Here is a 21,826-nt window from a genome sequence, read left to right on the forward strand (position 1 = left end):
CCGACAGATTGATTGGCCCGCCGGCAACACTGGTTGATATTCGCTTAGTCAGTGACTAGCGGAATTGTCTATTTTATTGCATTTGTGCGGCGATTTATTGATTATTGATTTATTGACCGGTCAAATATTCTTTCATTTGGGGTTTGTTGTGTTACACTAGCTGTTCTCTTTCACCTACAAACGGTACTATATGGATTACAACAATGAGTGTCAAGTGGTGATGTGCGTACATGCGCAGTTACTTTCCAGTTGAGTGACCCATCTCATCTTTATTATACTGTACTTTTTTTTTGATAACTGAAAGTGGCCTTTTTTTGGTGCTTTTAAGGCCATTCTATGTTCCACTTTCAGTGTGTTCCTTTTGCACATGTCCACGTGCAACAGGAACAACATCAAAGACCTTTGAGAGAAGACTGCAGGAGGACATCTGAGTTATTTTTGTCTCTTGGACAACAGGCTGTGGTGAACAGAGGGGGAAATATCCTCGGGCGTTACCTGCATGTATCCAGTCTCGGCAGTTTTCACAGCCGTGTCTACCAGACCCTCTCGACCAGCCATGGTGTGGAAGAAGAACTCTGTGGGCGTCAGGCCGTCATAAAAGCTGTCGGCGACAAAGCCTTTAGCAGCAGGCAGCTGTGGAAGTGGAGTCAGAACGCGTCAGGTTTCTAAACATTCCGGAAACGCGTGAAGCCGACTTGTAGATGTTACAGTTGAATCCAAATCTTTTTATCCTGACAGTTCCTTTCACTATTCAAAGATTATCATTACTACTCACAACATAATTCTTATTTTTAAAGAAAATGGACACTGAAAGAGAATTGATTGAATTGACCTTTTGGTTTAGCTAATCAGTGGCTGGATTAACATGATGAGGAACTAAAGAAAATAAATGTCAATACACTTCAGAGCTGGTGAGTCAGAGTAAGACCTTAATGCTCGATCATGACTGAAAATATGCAATGAGCTCATCAGAAATAGAAGGTATTGGCTTTTGTGCTATTTTTTTCCAAATTTGAATAATTAGAAAACAAGGTGAGGCACCCTTAATGAAAATCTAGTTGTTGGATTCTTACTTTTGAGTGTTTTTCAAAGTGAGGCAGGGAGCGGTTCTCAAAACCGTCAGGCACTCGAGAGCCACTTATGGCCTGCTGGCCCACGCAGGCGATCATCTGAGAGATATTAATGAAGGACCCTACATGAATACAGACAGGGTGAGAAAAAGGTTAGACTGTGCTCAAACAAAGGTCCCACAACGACAGCAGAGGGGAACAAAAAAAAAAAAAAGCAATCTGAGGTGTCGAGTGAAGAGACTTCATCAGTGTTGAGTGAAGGCGTCACCATTCGTCTGAGGATGGCTCTGTTCTTGTGAATACAATCATCTTGGTAATTGTGTGGATATTCTTTTCAATCTTAGGGTCATTCTTCCTTTGAGGCTCTAACACAACTCCCATGCTGTGACCTACTGAACGGAGGCATAGATTGGATGCAGGGGTGGAAAAAAGTACCCTTCGCCTTTCCTCAGGTCTAACTGAAGGGCTAAGTCCCTCGAAGTAAACAACGTGATAATGCACGTTTCCTGTTCAGATTACTTTTTTTTTTTAATCTGAACATGACGATCAATAAACAAAGTCTCCTCTCTGAGAAAAGTACAAGTTGTTCAGAACTCTGCATTCAAACTAAAAACAAAGAAATGAATCAGATCAGCCTCGCTGCTTACGACAGTGTACATCATATAACCCTTTTATTTTATTCAACCTTGCTTCTCTATTCATCACAGAACTTGTCATTTCATGTTCCTTCAAGCATCTCGTTGAAAAATATTGATTTTTGTGATTCTTCTTTTTTTTTTCTTCTTATTTCTCAGCTTCACTCTTCTATGGAGCACTTTGGGCTGCATGTTAAAGGCAGGGTTGGCCATTTTCTCCACATACACTTTTAAAGATTTTAGTTGAAATTGTGTTGAGGTCGTGACAGGAATGAATAAACGCAGAACAAAGAAAATCAGTCACCTGTGGCAGTTGTAAGCCTGTAAAAACTTCGACCAATGTCTGCCGCGAGGTGCCAATTTGATGAACCAATCACAAACCTCCCTGCTTGTTCTCTATCCCACGAAGCACGAGCCCACACTTAAAGCATGAGCTAAAATCCGCTGCCGGACCAATGGCGCTTGTGCATGTAAGTGAGGGGGCTTTTGAGGGAGCAAATAGGGGAGGGGCCAGGTGCAGGTGGAGCACGGGGGGAATGCTACTTTCAAAATCATGCAAGTTTTTTTCAAAAATGAGCAACCCTGCCTTAAAGTATGATAGCAAAATAAGGGGAAAGAAAGCATAGACTGTGCAAATGTGTGGTTTTGTATCTGAGCCATCAGGCTTCAAGGACATTTGAGTTATGGATGAAAGGAAAAAAAAACATTTGCACTTATTTGTTTAAATTTGCATATTCTAAGATGATGTCGAGAACACTTGTTGAGCTCTCTTTTCATTCTGGTGGATTCACGTTTTATGTCATGTTTCTCTTATTGTCCCTCGTCCTTGAGTGAAGAAGATTTGTGTGACCTGACAACTGACATTTCTCTCTTCAAAACATCTTTCTCTACTTGTATTAGAGCATGTAAGTCCTGGTTTTTATTCTGTTTTCAATTTGCATCCTTTAAAAAAACAGTGTTTAAAAATCAGTTTGTTGTTGTTGTTTTTTTTAAAGCTATAGTTACATTTTAAAGTGAGCAAAGTTTCTATTCCACATGCTCTTGGAGGAAGTGGATGGTGCAGCAAACTTTCATTCAATTTAATAGACACTTTTTTAATGTGTTTGTCTCGGGAATCAAAGGGCACGAGTTAAAAGTCAATGTACTATCAATGACTATGTTTAGACCATGGTGGTGGTGGTGGTGGTGGTGACTCATCAGTCAGTACACTGACTGATGAGTGTACTGATGTGTGTGCCTCCTGTACTGGACATAATAGTTGTAAGGTCACTTTAATGAGTGAGAACAGCGACAGATCATGTCCTGTCTTGAAATAATCATTTTCCAAATCTGATGGTTTGTGTTCGATTATGTAAAACCTCAGTCAGGGGACTGGTCTACTCTTCACTTACAAAATGCTTCATCTGCCCACATTTGGCACATTTATTTCGCCGCTCGGTGTCTATTTATCTTGCACTCACTTATGTAACAGCTAAAAAGTGGATTTCATATTCTGCAGATCAGGAACTGGCTGGGTAAAGATACTTGCGTAAAGGTTCATAACCTGATTAAACCTGATTAAAATTCATTTCCGACCAACTTCTTGCTTTTCTTCAGGCAGTATGTCCTCAGTGATCGATCAATGACCTCTCACTGTGCGGCCAATTATTACTTTTTTTAAATGTTTTGAAAGGAACAATTCCTAACAATAGAAACATTTCTTTTTTTGGAGTGAGCTTACCTTTGGAGCCGCACAGAGCCATGATCAGAGGGCTGTTGCTCTTGTCCAGTTCTCGTAGGCAGGCACTGCCAGCTCTGTCTCTGATGACAGACAGCTCTCTCAGGATGAGCGCCTGTGGACAAACACACACACATACAACATAACACAAACAAGCTCGGTGTCTGACCTTTGACAGAAAGCATTAAACCACTTGTTAGAACAAACAGATGTTCAGATCCACACAAACTTTACATATTATGCACTCCTGAAAAAACAATCCAAGAGAATTTCAGAGGGGACTGCTGCTGAGATTCTCCGGACCTGGTTGTTTAGATGTGACCATCCAATAACAAATGGGGGGGGGGGGGGGGGGGGGGGGGGGGGGCTTCTGAGACATCAAATAAAAGCAGAAATGGAAGAAGTGTCCACGATGCAAACACAAGAATGCACAATATCAACACATGAGCAGAGAAGAGGAGCCAGGCAAACAGAAAATATAACGCAGCAGATTAAGTTTGTGCACGGCGATTGTACAGGCCGCATGCCGACAGTCTTTGTTCCTGCACCACCCACAGGACCCCACCCTCTGGTTTGAGGTGAAGCCTCCTGATTATCTCCTGCTACGTTCTCAAATCAGCTCATTTGGACTTTCAGGGGTCTGGATGGATAAGACTCTGTGAAGTCGGGGTAAAAAAATAAATTAAAAAAAAGGTGTCTCTCCACACATACAGCTCCTCCTGGAAATATCAAAAGTGTCTCAGGTATAAAAGCTGTAGTAGAAAGCCGACATCTTCAAAAACACGTACATTCTTTCTTCTACGGCGTGTAAAGCTGAAAGGGCAGAGCGCTTGAATTCAACGCTAAGTGCGACGTGTATAATGAGGAGTCGGACTCCCACATTAAACGGAACAAACGTGTTCATACAGCGCGGGAAAGAAAAAAAAAAACCTTTCTGTACATCAAATATCAACCAGGGACCGATGGATGAATGTTGTGGATAACCTTGTTAGTGTAATGTTCTGAGTGAATCTCTTTGTTTGCATTGAGTGTTTCTCTTTGTGTTATTGAAGCATCAGTGGAGTGTCTGAAAAAAAAAAGAAGCTCTTTCAAACCACTGCTTTCCTGAATATGACGACCAAACGAAAGACAGTGAAGATATATAAGACTCAATTAAAACATTCACTTTTTCTTCTTTTTTTTTTCTTACAGGTTATAAAAATGCATGAATTCTGATGAATAAAGCCCCAGTGAGAAACTTCCTCAAATGTCCTCGACGGTTTTGCAGACTTGTTGAAAACGTGCTGAGACTTAATTAGTTTGAAACTTTTCTGAATATTTTTCCATCCCAGAGGTCACGTCAACACGACTGTATGCACACCATTATCAAGGCAGTCCGCCCTCCATCTCCCCTCCCTCGTGACCGTCTGCCTCTGCCAAGAAGGACGCACTCTCTCCCGCACACAGGCCCGATGTTCGGATATTTAGACAAGTCCTTTCAGGTCACAATATTTACGCCTGTGACGTTAAGTGTGAATGTCGATGAGGTGTAATAAGGGAACAAAGAGATCTTGTTCCCTCTGTGCCGTCTAATGAGATTGTGTGTGTGTGTGTGTGTGTGTGTGTGTGTGTGTGTGTGTGTGTGTGTGTGTGTGTGTCTCTGGGACGGCTCAGCTTAGTGACAACACTTTAGCAGAAAAAGAAGGAAAGGGGCTACAGGAGGTCGCTCCGGTTAGACTGCATGTGAGGGCGGTGAATGTGAATGTAACGCTTCCTTTTCCATCTTCAAAGCCTGTAAAAGGTTAAATGTCATTCAGGTTTAAATTCTTTCTGACAGTTTTGTCTTGCTGCGTTTTCACATCAGCCCACTGGGACTTGCTGCAGAAAAAAAAAAATACTACCGTTTACGTTCACACATCGAGCTCCTCCTGGACATAGCTGGACTTGTTGAGGAGTTTTCTGCGAGTGTGACAGCGCTTAAAGATTTAAAAAAAAAAAAAAAAACAGGACTATTTATTCTCTAGTGGATGTTCTGTCTTGGTGAGATTTCAAATACCAGCCTGATGGGCCGGTAACGAGCATGCTCGGCTTCTTTGTAAAAAAAAAAGAGAGAGAAAAAAAAAAAAGGAAAACGTCGATTTCGAAGGAATTTACAGTTTCTCCGACTGCACCTGGACTTCACATACTAGCTCTAGGCCTTGGTTAAAGTTCAAATCTGTCACGCTTCTGCTAAATCACTGCTGGAGGGTCAGTCTCAAAGTGTCGGGGGAGTAAAATGAGTGGCTGGAAAATGAGGAGTGAAAAATGAGGAACGAGTAGACGTTCGTAAATGAACCCTAGTGAGAATGAATGTTGTCATGCCTACCTCCAGAGTCTCCTCCGCCGTGCAGCCAGGCTGCTGCTGAAGCTTGCCTGTCTTTAAGGCTTCGATGTACTCGTCACACTTCGTGTAACCATCATCCAGCAGGTCGTGTTTAGCCTTGAGAAGACCCTGGCCAGGCGTGACATCACCAATTCCGATGGAAAAGCCCCGATTGGCTGAATGTTGAGAACAAGAAGTAATATACCATAAATGTATTTTCATTGATTGACTTACATGTACCGACTTTAATTGACCTTTTGTGCACTATACCAGAACAAAAAAAAAAGCTGCTGATTTATCATCGACTGACATTTCATTTTGCAATGCACGATAAAATATGTGTTGCTAAAACCCTGGAGATCACCCACACAGGTAGACCGGAGCGAGTCTCGCCAGTCGGGACATGGCATTAGCAGCCTCCAGCTGTCCCCAGTCCCTCAGCAGGATGTAGAAGATGTTGTTCTTGGAGCCAGACCCCAAGGTGCCCTTGTCCATGCTGCCACACATGAGCTCGCTGTTGTGAATCACCACGACTGGGAACGGGACAAGAATTTAAAAAACGTCACATGGGTTTTTAAAAAAATAAAATAAAAAAAAAGCACAGCATGAAGGGCGCCTTTCAGGATGTTCAACTTTGATGGACATTTTTAAAAAAAATAAAGAAATATACAGAAACATTTCAAATGTAAATAAGGTCAACTTTTTGTAAGTGAGAGGAACATTGCAAACTCTACACCCAAGTCATTTGAAGTTCGCCCAGATTTGCAAAAAGTCACAATTCTCAATCTAAAGAATATTTTCACTGGTCTATTATCAGCTCTGTCTTCAAAGTAACATCCATCTCGGTTATACAGCTTCTTTTGTCCGACCATCACACAAAAACCAAAAGACTGAAATGACCCAGGAAGCAGCAAATCGTCACATTCTTGACAAATGTTTGAAATTTTAACCAGTCATCAATAAGTCAAACGACTCATTGACCATCAAAGCTGGGACCTGGGCTGATCTAATAATCGGAAATCGAGACTGATGTTGATTTAATTATGGATATTATAAATCGGACTGGAGGCACCGATCCACGTCAGTAATCGAGAAAGACCTTTTGGGCGATTCTCAGCGCGCACAGTCTCGCTTTGAAGACGTTTAGAGCGAACTGTAAGACATGCTCGCAAATCATCTCCGTCAAGACGTTAAGATGAGGTCGAACAGCTTCTTCTTTAGGATATATTCATTAGATATATATGATGTATTTGATGAAAACGTAAAACGAACAGTTGACAAGCTCGTCTCTGAGCACTCGTGTTTGTAAGTTGATCTGAGGAGGTAGAAATTATACTCATCTCACAAACTCGCACAGGTACGTCGCGGCTCTTTAACACGATAGAGAACGCCATACCGCGCAGATGCAGGAGATGGATTCATTGGAATGACTGAACAGGCTATGGAGCGTTTAAGTTAAATGCATTTGATTCAATGAGAAGGAGAAATCATTAGTAAAGTACTTTTCACCCCCTTCCATTCTGTTACAAACATTTGTGATTCACAGGGATAAATAATGACAGTGACTATCAATTACCGGAACTCACAGCTTCTCAGTCACTGCAGGTGCATTTGAAAGCAAAAGTTGGCAGAGATGCCCAAACACACACACCCACACAGGCACTCCAAAAGATGAATGAAGCGCAACAAAAAAACAAATTCTTAAAAAGACAAAATAAACGCAAAAAAAAGAAAAGAAGGGATACAATGTTTCTGGAGTACAAAGAAGTGATGGTGGGAGGGAAAAGGACGGGGGATGGAGGAAGAAGAAGAGCAAAACATCGGCTGTCGAATTCACTTTTCTCACATTCGTTCGGTTTAAACTTTTTGTGGATTCACACTCTGTGTGTGTGTTTGTGTGTCTATGTGTGTGTGTGTGTGTCTCTATGTGTGTGTTTATGTCTCTATGTGTGTGTGTGTGTGTGTGTGTGTGTGTGTCTCTATGTGTGTGTGTGTGTGTGTTTTAGGAAATAAAAATGATTCAACATTTGCACTTATTCTCCTTAGAGATGTGTGACAAAGAAAGCTGGACCTTTGAACTGTTCCATTCCTCAAATCGATTCAAACCTCGGCTGACTGGATAACAACTTTCAAAGTGGGAGTGAAAAAAAACAAAACAAAACCTTGATACAAAAAACAAATATTGTTTTTAGAATTGAATGAGGCACCAGTTACCTTTTTCCTGACAGAACATGATTACAAGTGTTGAAAGTCATCTGAGGCTCTGTAAAACTACTGAGTTTATAAATCGTTTAAGTTTTGAGACATTTCAAGGTTAAAAGAACTTTTCTTAATGGCACGAATCCTTTACAAACTCACAGGAGTCGTTGTGACAGAGATCCTCTCCCTTGCCGCAGTACTGTTTGCCTTTGGTCCGCAGGTTCGCTTTGACTGGGCTGTCTTTACTCGGCCTGAGGATGAGGCTGAAGATCTGTTTGCCCGTCCACAGAGCCATTGGCTGACGAACACACCATCAAAAAAATCAATCAATCAATGAGTGGCAGGTTATAAATCCTGATTTGCGTATTCAACTCGGAAAAGTGCAATACCTTCATGACAGCCGGGCGGGGCAGAGAGATTCGGACTTTTTCATCTTTGTCGACCAGAATGGACGCCACAATCTGACAGGCTTTGGATCTTTCAAAGAAGGTGTCCTTCAGGGTCAACAGGTAGGCCGCTTGGAGATTGTAAAATACATGTTTTAGTTTTATAAAATGATCACTGCATTTAAAAAAATAAATAAATAAAAAATGACATCACATGTTTTGTTTCTTCAAAGTACTTTAAGAACCTTCTATAGTCTCAATGTCCAATGAGAAATTGCTTTCCTTCATACACAAGAAAACACAATAACACCTTTGAAAAAGGATGAGAAAAAAAAATCCCATTCCTGTTAAATCAAAGTCCTATGAGCCTTTAGATTGTACAGACAAAAACGTCACTATGTGATTGGCAGCCAAACGTCAAAGCACCGACCTGTCAGGAAGTCCTGAATAGCAGCGATCAGAGGCTCGCCGTTTCTTGGAGTAACAAGATTAGCTTTTGTCTAGAAGAAAAGATAACAATTTGTGTTTGAGCGCAGACAATTTCCTCCAAAACCATTACGCACTTTGAGACCACTTTTCACCAGCGCGGAACAGAAACACTGACGGCGTGGGCGAATGTCCTTCTGATCACGCGTGTTGTGATGATACAGACCCCCATAAGGACGAGAGCCTCCGCTTTGGCTTCTTCAGTTTGAGGTAGATGAAGGTTCATTTCGTCGCCGTCGAAATCGGCGTTGTACGGCGTGCACACGCACTCGTTGAACCGGAACGTCCGGTGAGGTTTGACTTTGGCCTGGGAGGTCAGAGGAGCAGAAGAGCGGAGAGACGGAACGAACTCTCTGAGTCACTTTACTTGGACGGAACATGTGACAGCAGATACAGACGTGTGTTCAGTGGGTCATTAAAGGAACAGGGAGAATAAAAGAACATTCTAGTTCTACGTTAGCTTTGTTTTAATCTGTTCACTATCAACAAAACTTTATTATTCACACGAGTAAACCCTCTCCTGTTCAAAGACAAAGAGATGAAACTTTTGCTCCTTGAGCTGACAAGAGGTTTTCAATCAGACAAATTATAGTTTAAGAAACTTCTAGATCCAAGCTCATTGTCTAAAGATAGAAGGAAAAAAAAAAAAAAAAAGCTTTTGGGAGAAGCTGAGAAATACTAAGAGGTCAAAGCTTACGATGTGAGCCATGATGCTGAGTTTGTGAAGCGACGGCTGTCGATTGAAGAGGACGATGTCTCCGTCTATCAGGTGCCTTTCCACCACGTCGCCGAACCTCAGCTCCTGAGCCATCTTCTCGCGGTTTCCGTACTTTAAAAACCTGATGGTCGGGGACGAGGGGATTTTTAAATTGGAAGCGGTGAGTGGCATCAAAGCGTGTTTTTCTTTCTTTTCTTTTTTTTTTTTTTTTAAACCTGAACGAGAAGCTTCACCTTTTCATCTGCGTGTGACGGTTTTGGATGAAGTTCGCTCCGGGATGAACCTCTGGGCCGTTCCGCACGAGTTTCCTCATTAGCTCCAGATTGGCTTTGTTCACCTATAACATGACACCAGAGGGCGTTATTAACTTCTGACATGGAAGTGGTTGTTCAGTGTTCAGCTTGTTGTGACCGTGCAGCAGACTTTTTTTTTTTTTTTTTTTAACCTTTTCTGGGTACGTCAGAATTTTGGCCACGTGCACTGGGACGGCCACCTCGTCGATTCGAAGGTTGGGGTCTGGAGAAATGACGGTTCTTCCAGAGAAGTCCACACGCTTCCCTGAGAGGTTTCCTCTGAATCGACCTGAAGTTTTCACAGTTAAAAAAAGAAGAAGAAGAAAAAAAAAAAAGTGTTCTCCACGGAGTCGAATAAGCAGAACACACCATTAATACCTGCCAGGCACCTAATGACAAAAATGTGTCTTTGGGGAGGATAATCTATTAAACGTGGCAACAAACACGAGCAGACAGTTGTGAATGGGGTATAAATGGGGTAAAGTAGCTTGAGAAAAGATGAAATTGCTTTTCTTTTCATGACTTATACTTTGCCTGACTCATCCATTTACTACATTAAATAAGCAGGCAAACAACGTCCATTTCGAAGCTAGGAGGATAGCATGTGCAGTGATTTATGCACACGTCTACATGACATTTATAACAAGAATGAGATTTCATGTTTAACACACACTTTACCTTGCTTTCCCTTGAGTCTCTGTACAAAGCCTCTCGTCCATTTCTTTGGCGCCATGTTGAGAGGGATGCCAGAAAGCTCGCTGTTGATGTAGAGCGCGCACTGCAGCTGCAGGAAGTCCCAGTCCTCCATGATCATCTGAGTCTTGGCTCCCGTCATACGGTGCTGAAGGGAAGAAGAGTTTTTATTAACGTGGGGCCGATGAAGCGTCTTCAAAAAAGGCCCGAAACGGTCGAAAACGCGCCTGATTGGCAGCCGGCTTTTATGAGCACTTCAGAGCTGAGCACAGCTGATCTGCTGCCTGTGTGGACGTGCGTCACGTGGAGATGACACTCTGTTACATCCTTGGACACAAAGATGTAGAGAAGATATTTCCTATTTCAAAGGACAATGAGGGAGATGTCTTTGTTTTCTTAAAAAATAAATAAAACTATGCTTAGAAAATCAGAATGTCGTCTCCCTGGAGGGAAGAGCAATCTCAGTAACAGATCTCTTCCTTTCGCTGTGGATTGAATCAACGTTCATTATTAATAAATGAGATCAATATTTGAGTTCTCATCTGTCATCAAATGAATGCCCCAAGATTTATAGACGCATGCAGAAACCCTCAGCTAAAGAATGGATTAAAAATGTGCAACAGCTGTGTCAGTTCAGAGACTGAATCGTCTGACGGGTGAATTTAAAGGCTGACATCACAGCAGCACATGAATGAATGAAGGAATGAATGAATGAATGAATGTCCCAGTTTGAAGGCTCCTTCCATGCAGCCAAGAATGCGTCCTACTCTTTTCATATATTACTAACTTCATTGTGTTTCAAAGAAGAGGTTGATAGCACATCTGAAAGTAAATCGTCGGTTTCATCCGAGGACAGAAACGACGGGACAAATATTTATAAACGGCCTCAAAACTTCAAAAAAAGATAGGTTAGGTAGCAAGACGCTGCTAGCTCTGGGTCCTTTGAAGGATGCTAGCTCTGCATTGGGACGCGCAGGGTCAATGGCGGCGTCGAACCTTTTTGATGACATCATTGAGGAAGATGATCTCGGTGAGCTTCATGGTGAGGTCGTCCTCGTTGGTGCCCGACTTCAGGTCGCTGACCACAGAGGGCCGTATGCAGAGGGGAGGCACCAGGAGGCGGGTGAGGATGAGGTCTGCAGGTTTCCCCGCCTCGGGGTTCATGAGCAGCAGGGGGACGTCCTCCTGGGGAATCCTTTTGAACATGTTCAGGACCACCAAGGGGTTCAGGTTCTCCTACAGGAACAGTTGAAACACAGACAGAATGAGGGCGGAAAGCAGGGTTGTGCAAGCCTTGTACTTCAAGATAAATCTGGATTTCACTTCATTTACTAGTTAGACCTACAAATAATATGGCTGTAAACATGTCTCTGTTTTACAGAGTGCCTGATCTGAGGAGAATGAGTTTTCCCTCCCATGTGTGCTGAAGATAAGGAAGTGACAATAAATGTTATCTTTGATCCTGAAAAAGAACCATCATTTTAAACAAAGCCCTTTAGTTCAGAACAATATAAAAACCCCAAACACTTAAAGTGCACGTCAGATCCTGATGAATTATTCAAGTCGAACATCTCTACTGATGTATACAGAATCATTTGTTGAGAATAAAACGATTTCGCTGGAAACCAAAATCATGAAAACCCTTGAGGGCTGTTTTAAAATATCACCGTTCAAAAATGGAAATCACAGGCTGATAAAATGTGCATGGATTTTATTATGGCAACTCCATAATATGACTCAGTGGTGTGTATGTAACCAGAGCTGGAGGATTGTGTCCCAGACGATCCTCTCTAAACCCGCTGGAACACCCATCAGGGCTCGGTCACATGTGCTCAGTGAAATTCTCATCTGGTGTACAGTGCTGGGCTGTGAGCGCTGGTTCCATAAGAGGATGTACTGTGAGGCCTTAGAGCCACTCGCAGGGACTCTGGTTCGAACAGTTTGGTCAGAATCATGCAGCAGTAACCTGCTGGAGGTCGTTTCGTAGCGCTCGGGCTGTTCCCTCTTGCACAGCGAGGAGTTACTGGTCCAGCTGCTGGGCTGTGAAGCTGCCCTTTCTACGGCCTGCTCTCCTCGTGTGAAGTGAGAAATTGTGTGGTTACAACATGCAAAACGGTAGTCTGTTTGGGGGGGAGGTTGTGTTGCTTTTTTTCCCCCCGCTGAATTGCACACAGTGTTAGTCGGGGGGGAAATTGATTCAAAATCACTTGAGCTGTCAGACCCCATGTATGTAAAGAAGGGGTACAAAGGTCACCTGCGCTCTGCTCAGCAGGGGCTCCATCACTTTGTTGTGTTCGATGGCCGTATCAAAGGACTGCATGAACTCGGACACAAAAGGATCCACCACCTTCTTGGTTGTCTTATACTTCTCATGGATGATCTTAAGCAGGCCGCACTTTTTTACTGGACCTGAAGGGCGACACACACACACACACACACACACACACAGACGTGTCAGCTTTTTCCAAATATCACATCGTGGACGCTGGCACCAAAAAAAAAAAAAAAGAAGAAGAAAAACGTAGTCCAAAAGAAAATATCACAAATGACAATGTCTCCATTCACCGTTGAAGGCAGAACAATTCAGACAGATTGTTCTTTTGCGGCATTTATCGGAGATCTTCTTCTTCAAGCCGCGCTTCTGGAGGTAGGTCAGGGTGGGCCGTTTCAAATGATCCATGAACTGCTGCTTGTCCTCCTTCGACAGCATGATGCTCGAGCATGTCCTGCAAATCATCTGGAGAGGCGGAGGGATGAAACATTACAAAGTATGAAAATATAAACCCATCGCAATTCAATGCAAATTAAAAAATTAATATAATTGATTCATGTAAAAATCGAGATTCTTCTCCGAGAAGATTTAAAAATTTCACAAAAATCAATTCTATTTTTCATATTTTAAAATTCAGAATATTTTGTGTAGGGGGCTAATGAGTCGCTCCCTGCTCTTTAAATCAGTGGAATGCCAAATAGCGCAACAAGAAACGCTTCATTCAGCCAGTCTCACAGATGACTTCTGTACCAGTTAGGCCCTGAAGCTCTGAAGTGCGTAGGATTCTATTGGAATACTAACAAATTATTCTTTTACGTATTTTCGTCTCTTCAGGCACATTTGTGACAGCTTGAACGTGCATGAAAACTCAACATTATCTCCCCAAAATTCAGCCTTGGGAGAAATTTACGTACGGAAGTGCTTCGGTGCATGTACATTAAAAAAAATCAATTAAATAATGGCTCCACAGCGCCCCCCAACATCAGCCATGTAAATGAATCCTTATGCATATAAGTTACATTATAACCATACTGTAAAATGTACAGGAAGTCTGCAAATTCCAGATTAATACTAGACTTTGAATCCATGGATACATGAATCCAGAATTGTTTTGAATAGAAAATCGATTCTGAATCGAATCGTTACCTTAACATTCGAAATCGAATCGTGAGACACCCAACGATTCCCAGCCCGACAAGCTACAATAACTTTAGGAATTTACAACTCTTAGAAGTGTTGTTAAACCAGAGTTAACGCTTTGGTTCGATGACATTATTGCTGATTCATAAACATATGGACCCATTTCTCTAAAGTTGCTTTTTTCACCTTGTCCACTGTTGATACTCTAGTGACACCTGAAGGAAAAATGATATTTCTGCTCACACATGGAAAAATGTTTTGATCACTTCTTGCTCACATATTTTCTTCCACTTTGTAAGTCTACAAATACACGTTCAAAAAAATGACACATCTTCCCCCTTTTTTTGCATCTTGCTAATCTTCACTTTGAACATCTGAAGGTTTTGGAATTTCATTTCCTAGTGTTAATTCATGTATTAGTCCCCAAACTCACCTGCAAGATTCCTATGATGGCTTTGAAATATCCGACGTGAAAACAAGGCAGCTCCAGGTCCAAGTAGCCGTAGTGGCCCAAACAATCCGCCAGATTCTTCCCGCATGTTAAACACGGTCTGTCCTTCTCACTGGTGCCCTGCAGGATGGATAAGAACAGAAGACTAAGCCCGACTGTTTCATGAGATGATGTCCTGCGTGAAACTGATGACACGTTCACGCGATTGGCTCTACTTTGGATGTCATTTTCTCCCTCTCAAACGCACGGCATAAAACTCCTGGCGTTATGGGGACTCTCAGTACAGAAAAAAAATAAAAGGCATGACTTTAAGAGCACATGAAGTCAGGCAGGATTTAAGAGTTATTTTCTCCACCATAGTTAAAGAAATATACTGTTACGTTTGTTGGATCAGTTGGATTTAAAGCTCCTGTGAGGAGTAGTCAGCTGGAACCGAAAAATAGAATGAAGCTGTGCAAAAAATGCAAATGAAGTGACGTGTGTGTTCTGAGCAGTTAGGAAGTTTATGTTACATGAATAAGACGTCTGCGTTGTGCTATGTTTTTTGTGTTGTGCTATATGTGAAATTCTCGTGTGTCAAAAGCAAATTTCTTCTAAGGGACACAATAATAGCAACTAACTAAGACTAACTATTCTTGTTATCAAGATAGCAGCAATCACATTGAAATGTACCTGTCATGTCGCAACAAAAACAGGTAATGACTGAAGTCATACTAAGAGAATCAAACGTGCTAGTCTCTGTCATACCATACGGTGGTCCAGCACTCCATAAGACAGTGGAGTGTGTTTGGTATCTTGGCTGTAGAGATTCTTGCTGACCACCTGGATATGTGCCTGCTGTCGCATCTGCTCGGCAGATTTCATGCCGAAGCAGATGTGGCTTCTAGAAACAAACAAAACAGGAAAAAGAACAACCAGGTTAAAGTGGGCAGACTTTTTTTCAAACAGTCCCCCTGTGCTCTAAATCAAACGTGTGCTGTGGTCCAAATAAAACATGAATGAAGCTCCAGAGGTTTGTGACACTTAAGGAACCAGCTCTCTCAGAACGCTCCGTTTTGGTGTGTGTCTCTTTAAATACAATGAGACCCCCTGAGATTTCCCTGTAGACATCACTCCTCTGTAGAGACAATAAAAGTGGCCGACCTGTGTAAAAGTTTTGCTTTGGTCTGGAGGTGAAGTACATGGGAGGAGAAACCAGGGGAGGGGATTTTATTTTTTTTAAATCAGAAACCAACTTGTGATGTCACATAATTTTTTTAAATTGAGCATTTTTCTCTATGTGTAAGAATTATGCGGACCATAAACAAAGCACTGGATGGATTTACTTCAAATTTCGTGGGTCCATAGACACTCAGGCTACCCAACTGTTCAAAAACATTGTAGAAGAGGATTTTTCACATATCCCCTTTAAAGGCTCGCCATGATAACAACATGATCCTATCAGCTGCTTTATCATCTCAGCAGCACATTACAAGACCGGAAATAATTTTTAATATAATACATTTTCACCATATTTTTAATGTTTCTGAATAACATAATTGTTTTCTTAAATTACTCTTTTAATGTTTTTCTCATGCTACATTGATATTAGCTAAAGGGAGACCTCTCCAGACGAAAACCTAGATTCTTAGTGAAAAATAAAAACATTTTAACGTTTGAAAGGCAACAGTGATGCTGTTAAATATTCACATAATAATTAAAAACGCTGTCAGTATAAGTCATGATGTAAACTAACTTCCACTGCGTAAGCTAACCGGCGAGCTAACTAGCTTGTAATGTTCTTCACTTTGTTTAACTCACATCTTTTTGGCCACATCTGTCTCTCTAAACTGCTCCTTCACCATTTTGTCAACGTCTCCTGAAAACAAGTAACCAGAAGACTAGTTTAAATGTTATTCTGTCCTCATTCCAGCATAGTAGACTTGTCCCATAACCAGCACGCTGTCAGTCTACTTTCACATGTTGTGGAGACGCTAGCAGGTGCTGCGTTCATGGTCAATCATCATTCATGCCATCGACTTCTTTTTCTTCTACTGAATATGCGGCAGCTGGTGGACCCACACTTTCAAATAATCCCGAACCGACAGGATTGGGATTTTCGTGAAGCCTGAAATCATGGATGAATGAAAACATTGTGGTTTACCGTCAAATTGTGAGTTTATATGTATAGCAATTAAAATGTTTAAACTACGAGTAATTAACTTAATACAAAAGAGTGGAAGTTGTATTTATTAATTTATTTATACTGAAGTACCTGCATTTCTTGTTTGTGTCATTTGTGATGTTTACATTTAAAATACATTTCAACTGCTCAATCAAAAATCCTTAATTATTACAGAGTTTGTGGGAAACTAAATTTAACAAGAAGTATTTGAAAGCCGCACGAGCAATGTGCCCAACAACTGCAACAAAGAGTAGTCATGGGAGCACGCGCACAATAATCACGAACGAGTGCTGACACCTCGCGGTTAAAATGTAAAATACATCCAAAAGGTCCTGTAAATTTAACAAGATTATTCAACATGCAATCAGCAAATTGCAATATTAGTTGAACTTTACTGCAAATTGTGTAATTCGAGTTAAAGCTAAAGTTTAAGCTTTGTTGGATACAATCGGTTGAGTCTTTGAAAGTAACACTTTAATCTCACTTGACACCTTGCTCCCTTGAGCCCTCATGCAGGCTTTGCACCAATAGCCTACATGCTGAACTGGTGCACTGTTTGTACAAGACAAAACACTTTGCATTTCGAAAAGGGGATCACAACTTACTTGTAAAAGCACACATAAATCTAGATTCTTTAAACTGAACATAATCAAAACATAAACTATTGATTATATAGAACAACACAGGGCACTGTGAGTTTTTGTGATTCTTGTCATTTGAGGTTACCCGGCAAATTGCTATACACATTTAATTGGCTGGACACAGACAGCTCCCTATTGTATCACGCATTGTGTGTGTGTTTTGTGTGTGCACTGTGCAGTGTGCACAACACTTCAATGTTGTTGTTTTTAAATGTGTATAGTTGTTACAGGGCTGAATGTGGCTCAAACTTGAATTTCCCTCGGGATCAATAAAGTATCTATCTATCATCTAGGTTATATATATGGGCCTATCTTTGCCAGATATTCCAGCTCTAGCTCTGTACATTGAGCAAAGACATGAGAATTGTATCAGTCCTAAAAGTTATTCTTGGCAACTAATTAATCAAATGTAGTTTTAAGTGTTAAACTTTTAGGAGGGAAGTCCCATTATTTCGAAAAGACTTGTCATTTGTTGATTTTCTCTTAATCCCAGCAGCATATCCAAAAAAAAAAAAAAAATGATGTTCAGCATTCCTCTCCCTGACTGTGTTGTACGGACTTAACCAGGACTAAAACTGAGGAGGAACATTTATACATATGTTTGACATGAGTCAACAATCAATAAAATAATCATGATTTATTGTTTTATCGCAAGAAAAATTACACACACAAAAAAGCAGGTCTATGCTCCCTTCGCATGCACTCTTCATTTGTTCTCAAATAAAGCCACAGTGACTTGTGTGTTACCAGACTGTAATGTAACCTTCTATAAACAAAAACATAATCCACTGGTGAAGTGGTAAAAGACATCTCTGTTGACCTAAGCATCAAAAACTGCAAATTTGTTACAGTATGGCTTCTTGCCACTAGATGGCACCAAATGCATTCCTAACAGCTGGAAATCGATGAAGAGAGGTTGTGAAGAGACTGAACTAAACTGTTGTACCTGTGCTGTTTGATGTGGAAGCGCTGATGGCGACTGATGACTTCCTGATGAGCATTTCCTTCCACAAGGCACTTGTGCTGATGAATTGTTCCGTCAACTTATGACCACCGACAGGGCAAATTGCCCGGCTGAATCTGATTTCCCATTCCCTAATAATGCTGCCACTTAAAAAACCAGACAGAACTGTAATTAATCCTCAGATATTGTTTTCAACATGGTGTGGGGGTTTTCTCAAAATGCATCTGAGAGTTTTGCATCCCTCAGTCTTTACTAGGAACATTAAAGTTAGAGTTTTCCTGTGTAAATACTTGTAAATATAAATGCTCAAAAACACTTGAGGGACTGCTGTTAGCATGTTTTCATCATAAGAGGCAGTTCAGTGATCCTCCCTTAAAGTGTCTCTTGAGATTTTTTGTGTAGATATCATATACAGTAGGCTAATCGTCCAATTTTACAAGCACACACAACACACACACACACACACACACACACACACACACGTTGTACTCCCCGTGGAGGAATTGAATATCCCAGACTGCTCAGACTGAGGAAAACTGGGTCTCTCACAGGACCGGGGATCCTGGGATTTAGTCCCTGGTCCTGCTTAATACTGTAGGCTATTAGATTTCGATTAAGAGAACTGCTCTGGATGAATTACAATTCCGCCTTTGCTCACTTGTTTGTATTGATGCCCGGAGGGTGTGTGATGAGTAGATAATGGTTCTGAGCTAATTTCTACCAAATCTTGAACTTAATCAATAACAGTAATCACTAGTCACAGAAATGTCCAGGTGATTATTTTTCTATTAATTTCCAAATCATTTCACTTTATTAAACCACAAATGATTGAACAATGTTCATAGCGAGGTCCTAAGGAACTGTCCATGGGACTCTGGGTTTTGAGAGTTGCTCAGTGAGTTTAGAGATAAGTCTAAATTATATGTTTCACCTATATACACTCAACAAAAATATAAACGCAACACTTTTGTTTTTGCTCCCATTTGTCATGAGATGGACTCAAAGATCTAAAATTCATTCCAGATACACAATATTACCATTTCTCTCAAACATTGTTCATAAATCTGTCTAAATGTGTGATAGTGAGCACTTTTGCTTTGCTGGGACAATCCATCCCACCTCACAGGTGTGCCACATCAAGATGCTCATCAGACACCATGATTAGTGCATAGGTGTACCTTAGACTGTCCACAATAAAAGGCCACCCTGAAATGTGCAGTTTTTGCTTTATTGAGGGTCTGGGGACTCAGAACCAGTCAGTATCTGGTGTGACCACCATTTGCCTCATGCAGTGCAACACATCTTCTTCGCATAGAGTTTATCAGATTGTCAATTGTGGCCTGTGGAATGTTGGTCCACTCCTCTTCAATGGCTGTGCGAAGTTGCTGGATATTAGTGGGAACTGGTACGCGCTGTCGTATACGCCGGTCAAGCACATCCCAAACATGCTCAATGGGTGACATGTCCGGTGAGTATGCTGGCCATGCAAGAACTGGGACATTTTCAGCTTCCAAGAATTGTGTACAGATCCTTGCAACATGGGGCCGTGCATTATCTTGCTGAAACATGAGGTGATGTTCATGGATGTATGGCACAACAATGGGCCTCAGGATCTCATCACGGTATCTCTGTGCATTCAAAATGCCATCAATAAAATGCACCTGTGTTCTTCGTCCATAACAGATGCCTGCCCATACCATAACCCCACCACCACCATGGGCCACTCGATCCACAACATTGACATCAGCAAAGCGCTCACCCACACGACGCCACACACGCTGTCTGCCATCTGCCCTGAACAATGTAAACCGAGATTCATCCGTGAAGAGAACACCTCTCCAACGTGCCAGACGCCATCGAATGTGAGCATTTGCCCACTCAAGTCTGTTACGGCGACGATCTGGAGTCAGGTTAAGACCCCGATGAGGACGACGAGCATGCAGTTGAGCTTCCCTGAGACGGTTTCTGACAGTTTGTGCAGAAATTCTTTGGTTATGCAAACCAATTGTTTCAGCAGCTGTCTGAGTAGCTGGTCTCAGACGATCTTGGAGGTGAACCTGCTGGATGTGGAGGTCCTGGGCTGGTGTGGTTACACGTGGTCTGCGGTTGTGAGGCCGGTTGGATGTACTGCCATATTCTCTGAAACGCCTTTGGAGACGGCTTATGGTGGAGAAATGAACATTCAATGCCCGAGCAACAGATCTGGTTGACATTCCTGCTGTCAGCATGCCAATTGCACGCTCCCTCAATGCTTGCGCCATCTGTGGCATTTTGCTGTGAGACAAAACTGCACATTTCAGAGTGGCCTTTTATTGTGGGCAGTATAAGGTACACCTGTGCACTAATCATGGTGTCTGATGAGCATCTTGATGTGGCACACCTGTGAGGTGGGATGGATTGTCTCAGCAAAGCAAAAGTGCTCACTATCACACATTTAGACAGATTTATGAACAATGTTTGAGAGAAATGGTAATATTGTGTATCTGGAATGAATTTTAGATCTTTGAGTCCATCTCATGACAAATGGGAGCAAAAACAAAAGTGTTGCGTTTATATTTTTGTTGAGTATAGATACCTGCTCCAGGAGTAGTTTAGAGTTTTTGTGTACTGGAGTCCTGAGATTTTCTGATTGGTTTGAACTGCCGCTTTCATAATCAGCCAGTCTGAAACTAGAAGTCATCTAAATCCTGGACTGCTGTTCATATTAAAGCCTTTTAAAAGTCCATATACATACTGTATGTAGCTGTAAAAACGTTAAAATAAAACAAATCTTAAAAAGGTTTTAACCAGTGTTGCCAGGTCAAAGAAAATAAGCCCTAAGTCAGCCTAATTTTCGGAAGGGGGAAAAGAGATAAGTTGAAACACAGAGAGCTAAAACTACAGCATGGGAGTTATGAGAGAAAAATGTTTTACACATAGAGCAAGACAGAGCCTCATCATTTTCTCTTGTAATTACAACCAAAATAACATCATTACTTACTGGTTAATTTTAACGGTTGCAGCACTACACTGCGGGATAAATGCACATTTTCACCGCCCCTTGGCACCTGCTACTTGATCTCTAATCCTCCCCTGTCTGATGATTGCTCTTTACTGTTTCAGTTTCAGCCCACTGTTTACTCATCATAACATTTACATTATGCAAAACGTATTTGTAGATCAATGCGAGCACCATCTTTGTGTAATTAACATGAGTAATTACTGTGCTTAATTTACAGAGCCACCCAAGGTTCATAATGGGGCTGCAAACATTGACCCATGACAATTAATTGATCCCTCCCTCCTTTAAAACCATGCCCCTGCTAATGACTAAGTAATGAGAAGATAGTGCGTAGCTCGGGTGGCCGATACAGCTTTCACTCCTCATATCCAGACTGGCTGATCTCCCCCTCCCCCCACTTCTTCTTCCTCCCTCCTCTTTCCATGTTTCCTGCAATGGTGTCAGCTCCTTGCTCAGAGCTCCCCCCCCCCCTTTTTTTTTTTCTCTGTGTGTATTTGTCTGCACGCATGTTGTGCACACCGCTCAGTAATCAGCCGTACAGACTCGCCTTTGGTGGCTGGAGACTGATTCAATATTCCACTGGGTAATTTATGCAGAACTAATTCTCTACAGGAATGGAAGGGATGTGAGGAAGGCAGGAAGAGAGCGGAGAGAA

General features: G+C 41.7%; 1 protein-coding gene across 1 annotated transcript in view; it reads right to left on the reverse strand.

Annotated features, from left to right (window-relative positions):
• The window catches only part of polr3a (polymerase (RNA) III (DNA directed) polypeptide A), a 30,261-nt gene extending 13,766 nt beyond the window's left edge, over positions 1-16,495 (reverse strand). Inside the window, exons 1-19 of the mRNA XM_079333949.1 lie at positions 16,202-16,495; positions 15,149-15,284; positions 14,384-14,521; positions 13,104-13,275; positions 12,793-12,947; positions 11,535-11,774; positions 10,524-10,686; positions 9,998-10,134; positions 9,786-9,889; positions 9,532-9,673; positions 9,001-9,141; positions 8,779-8,848; positions 8,352-8,479; positions 8,122-8,260; positions 6,132-6,296; positions 5,767-5,939; positions 3,426-3,537; positions 1,074-1,192; positions 496-633 (exon numbers count right to left, since the gene is read on the reverse strand). Of these exons, the coding sequence (XP_079190075.1) occupies positions 496-633; positions 1,074-1,192; positions 3,426-3,537; positions 5,767-5,939; positions 6,132-6,296; positions 8,122-8,260; positions 8,352-8,479; positions 8,779-8,848; positions 9,001-9,141; positions 9,532-9,673; positions 9,786-9,889; positions 9,998-10,134; positions 10,524-10,686; positions 11,535-11,774; positions 12,793-12,947; positions 13,104-13,275; positions 14,384-14,521; positions 15,149-15,284; positions 16,202-16,245 (2,616 nt within the window). The 5' untranslated portion in view covers positions 16,246-16,495. The remainder of the gene's footprint in view (positions 1-495; positions 634-1,073; positions 1,193-3,425; positions 3,538-5,766; positions 5,940-6,131; positions 6,297-8,121; positions 8,261-8,351; positions 8,480-8,778; positions 8,849-9,000; positions 9,142-9,531; positions 9,674-9,785; positions 9,890-9,997; positions 10,135-10,523; positions 10,687-11,534; positions 11,775-12,792; positions 12,948-13,103; positions 13,276-14,383; positions 14,522-15,148; positions 15,285-16,201) is intronic.
• Between the last annotated feature and the right edge of the window lie 5,331 nt (positions 16,496-21,826).

Source organism: Symphodus melops (assembly GCF_947650265.1).
Source record: "Symphodus melops genome assembly, chromosome: 21".
Classification (NCBI taxonomy): domain Eukaryota; kingdom Metazoa; phylum Chordata; class Actinopteri; order Labriformes; family Labridae; genus Symphodus; species Symphodus melops.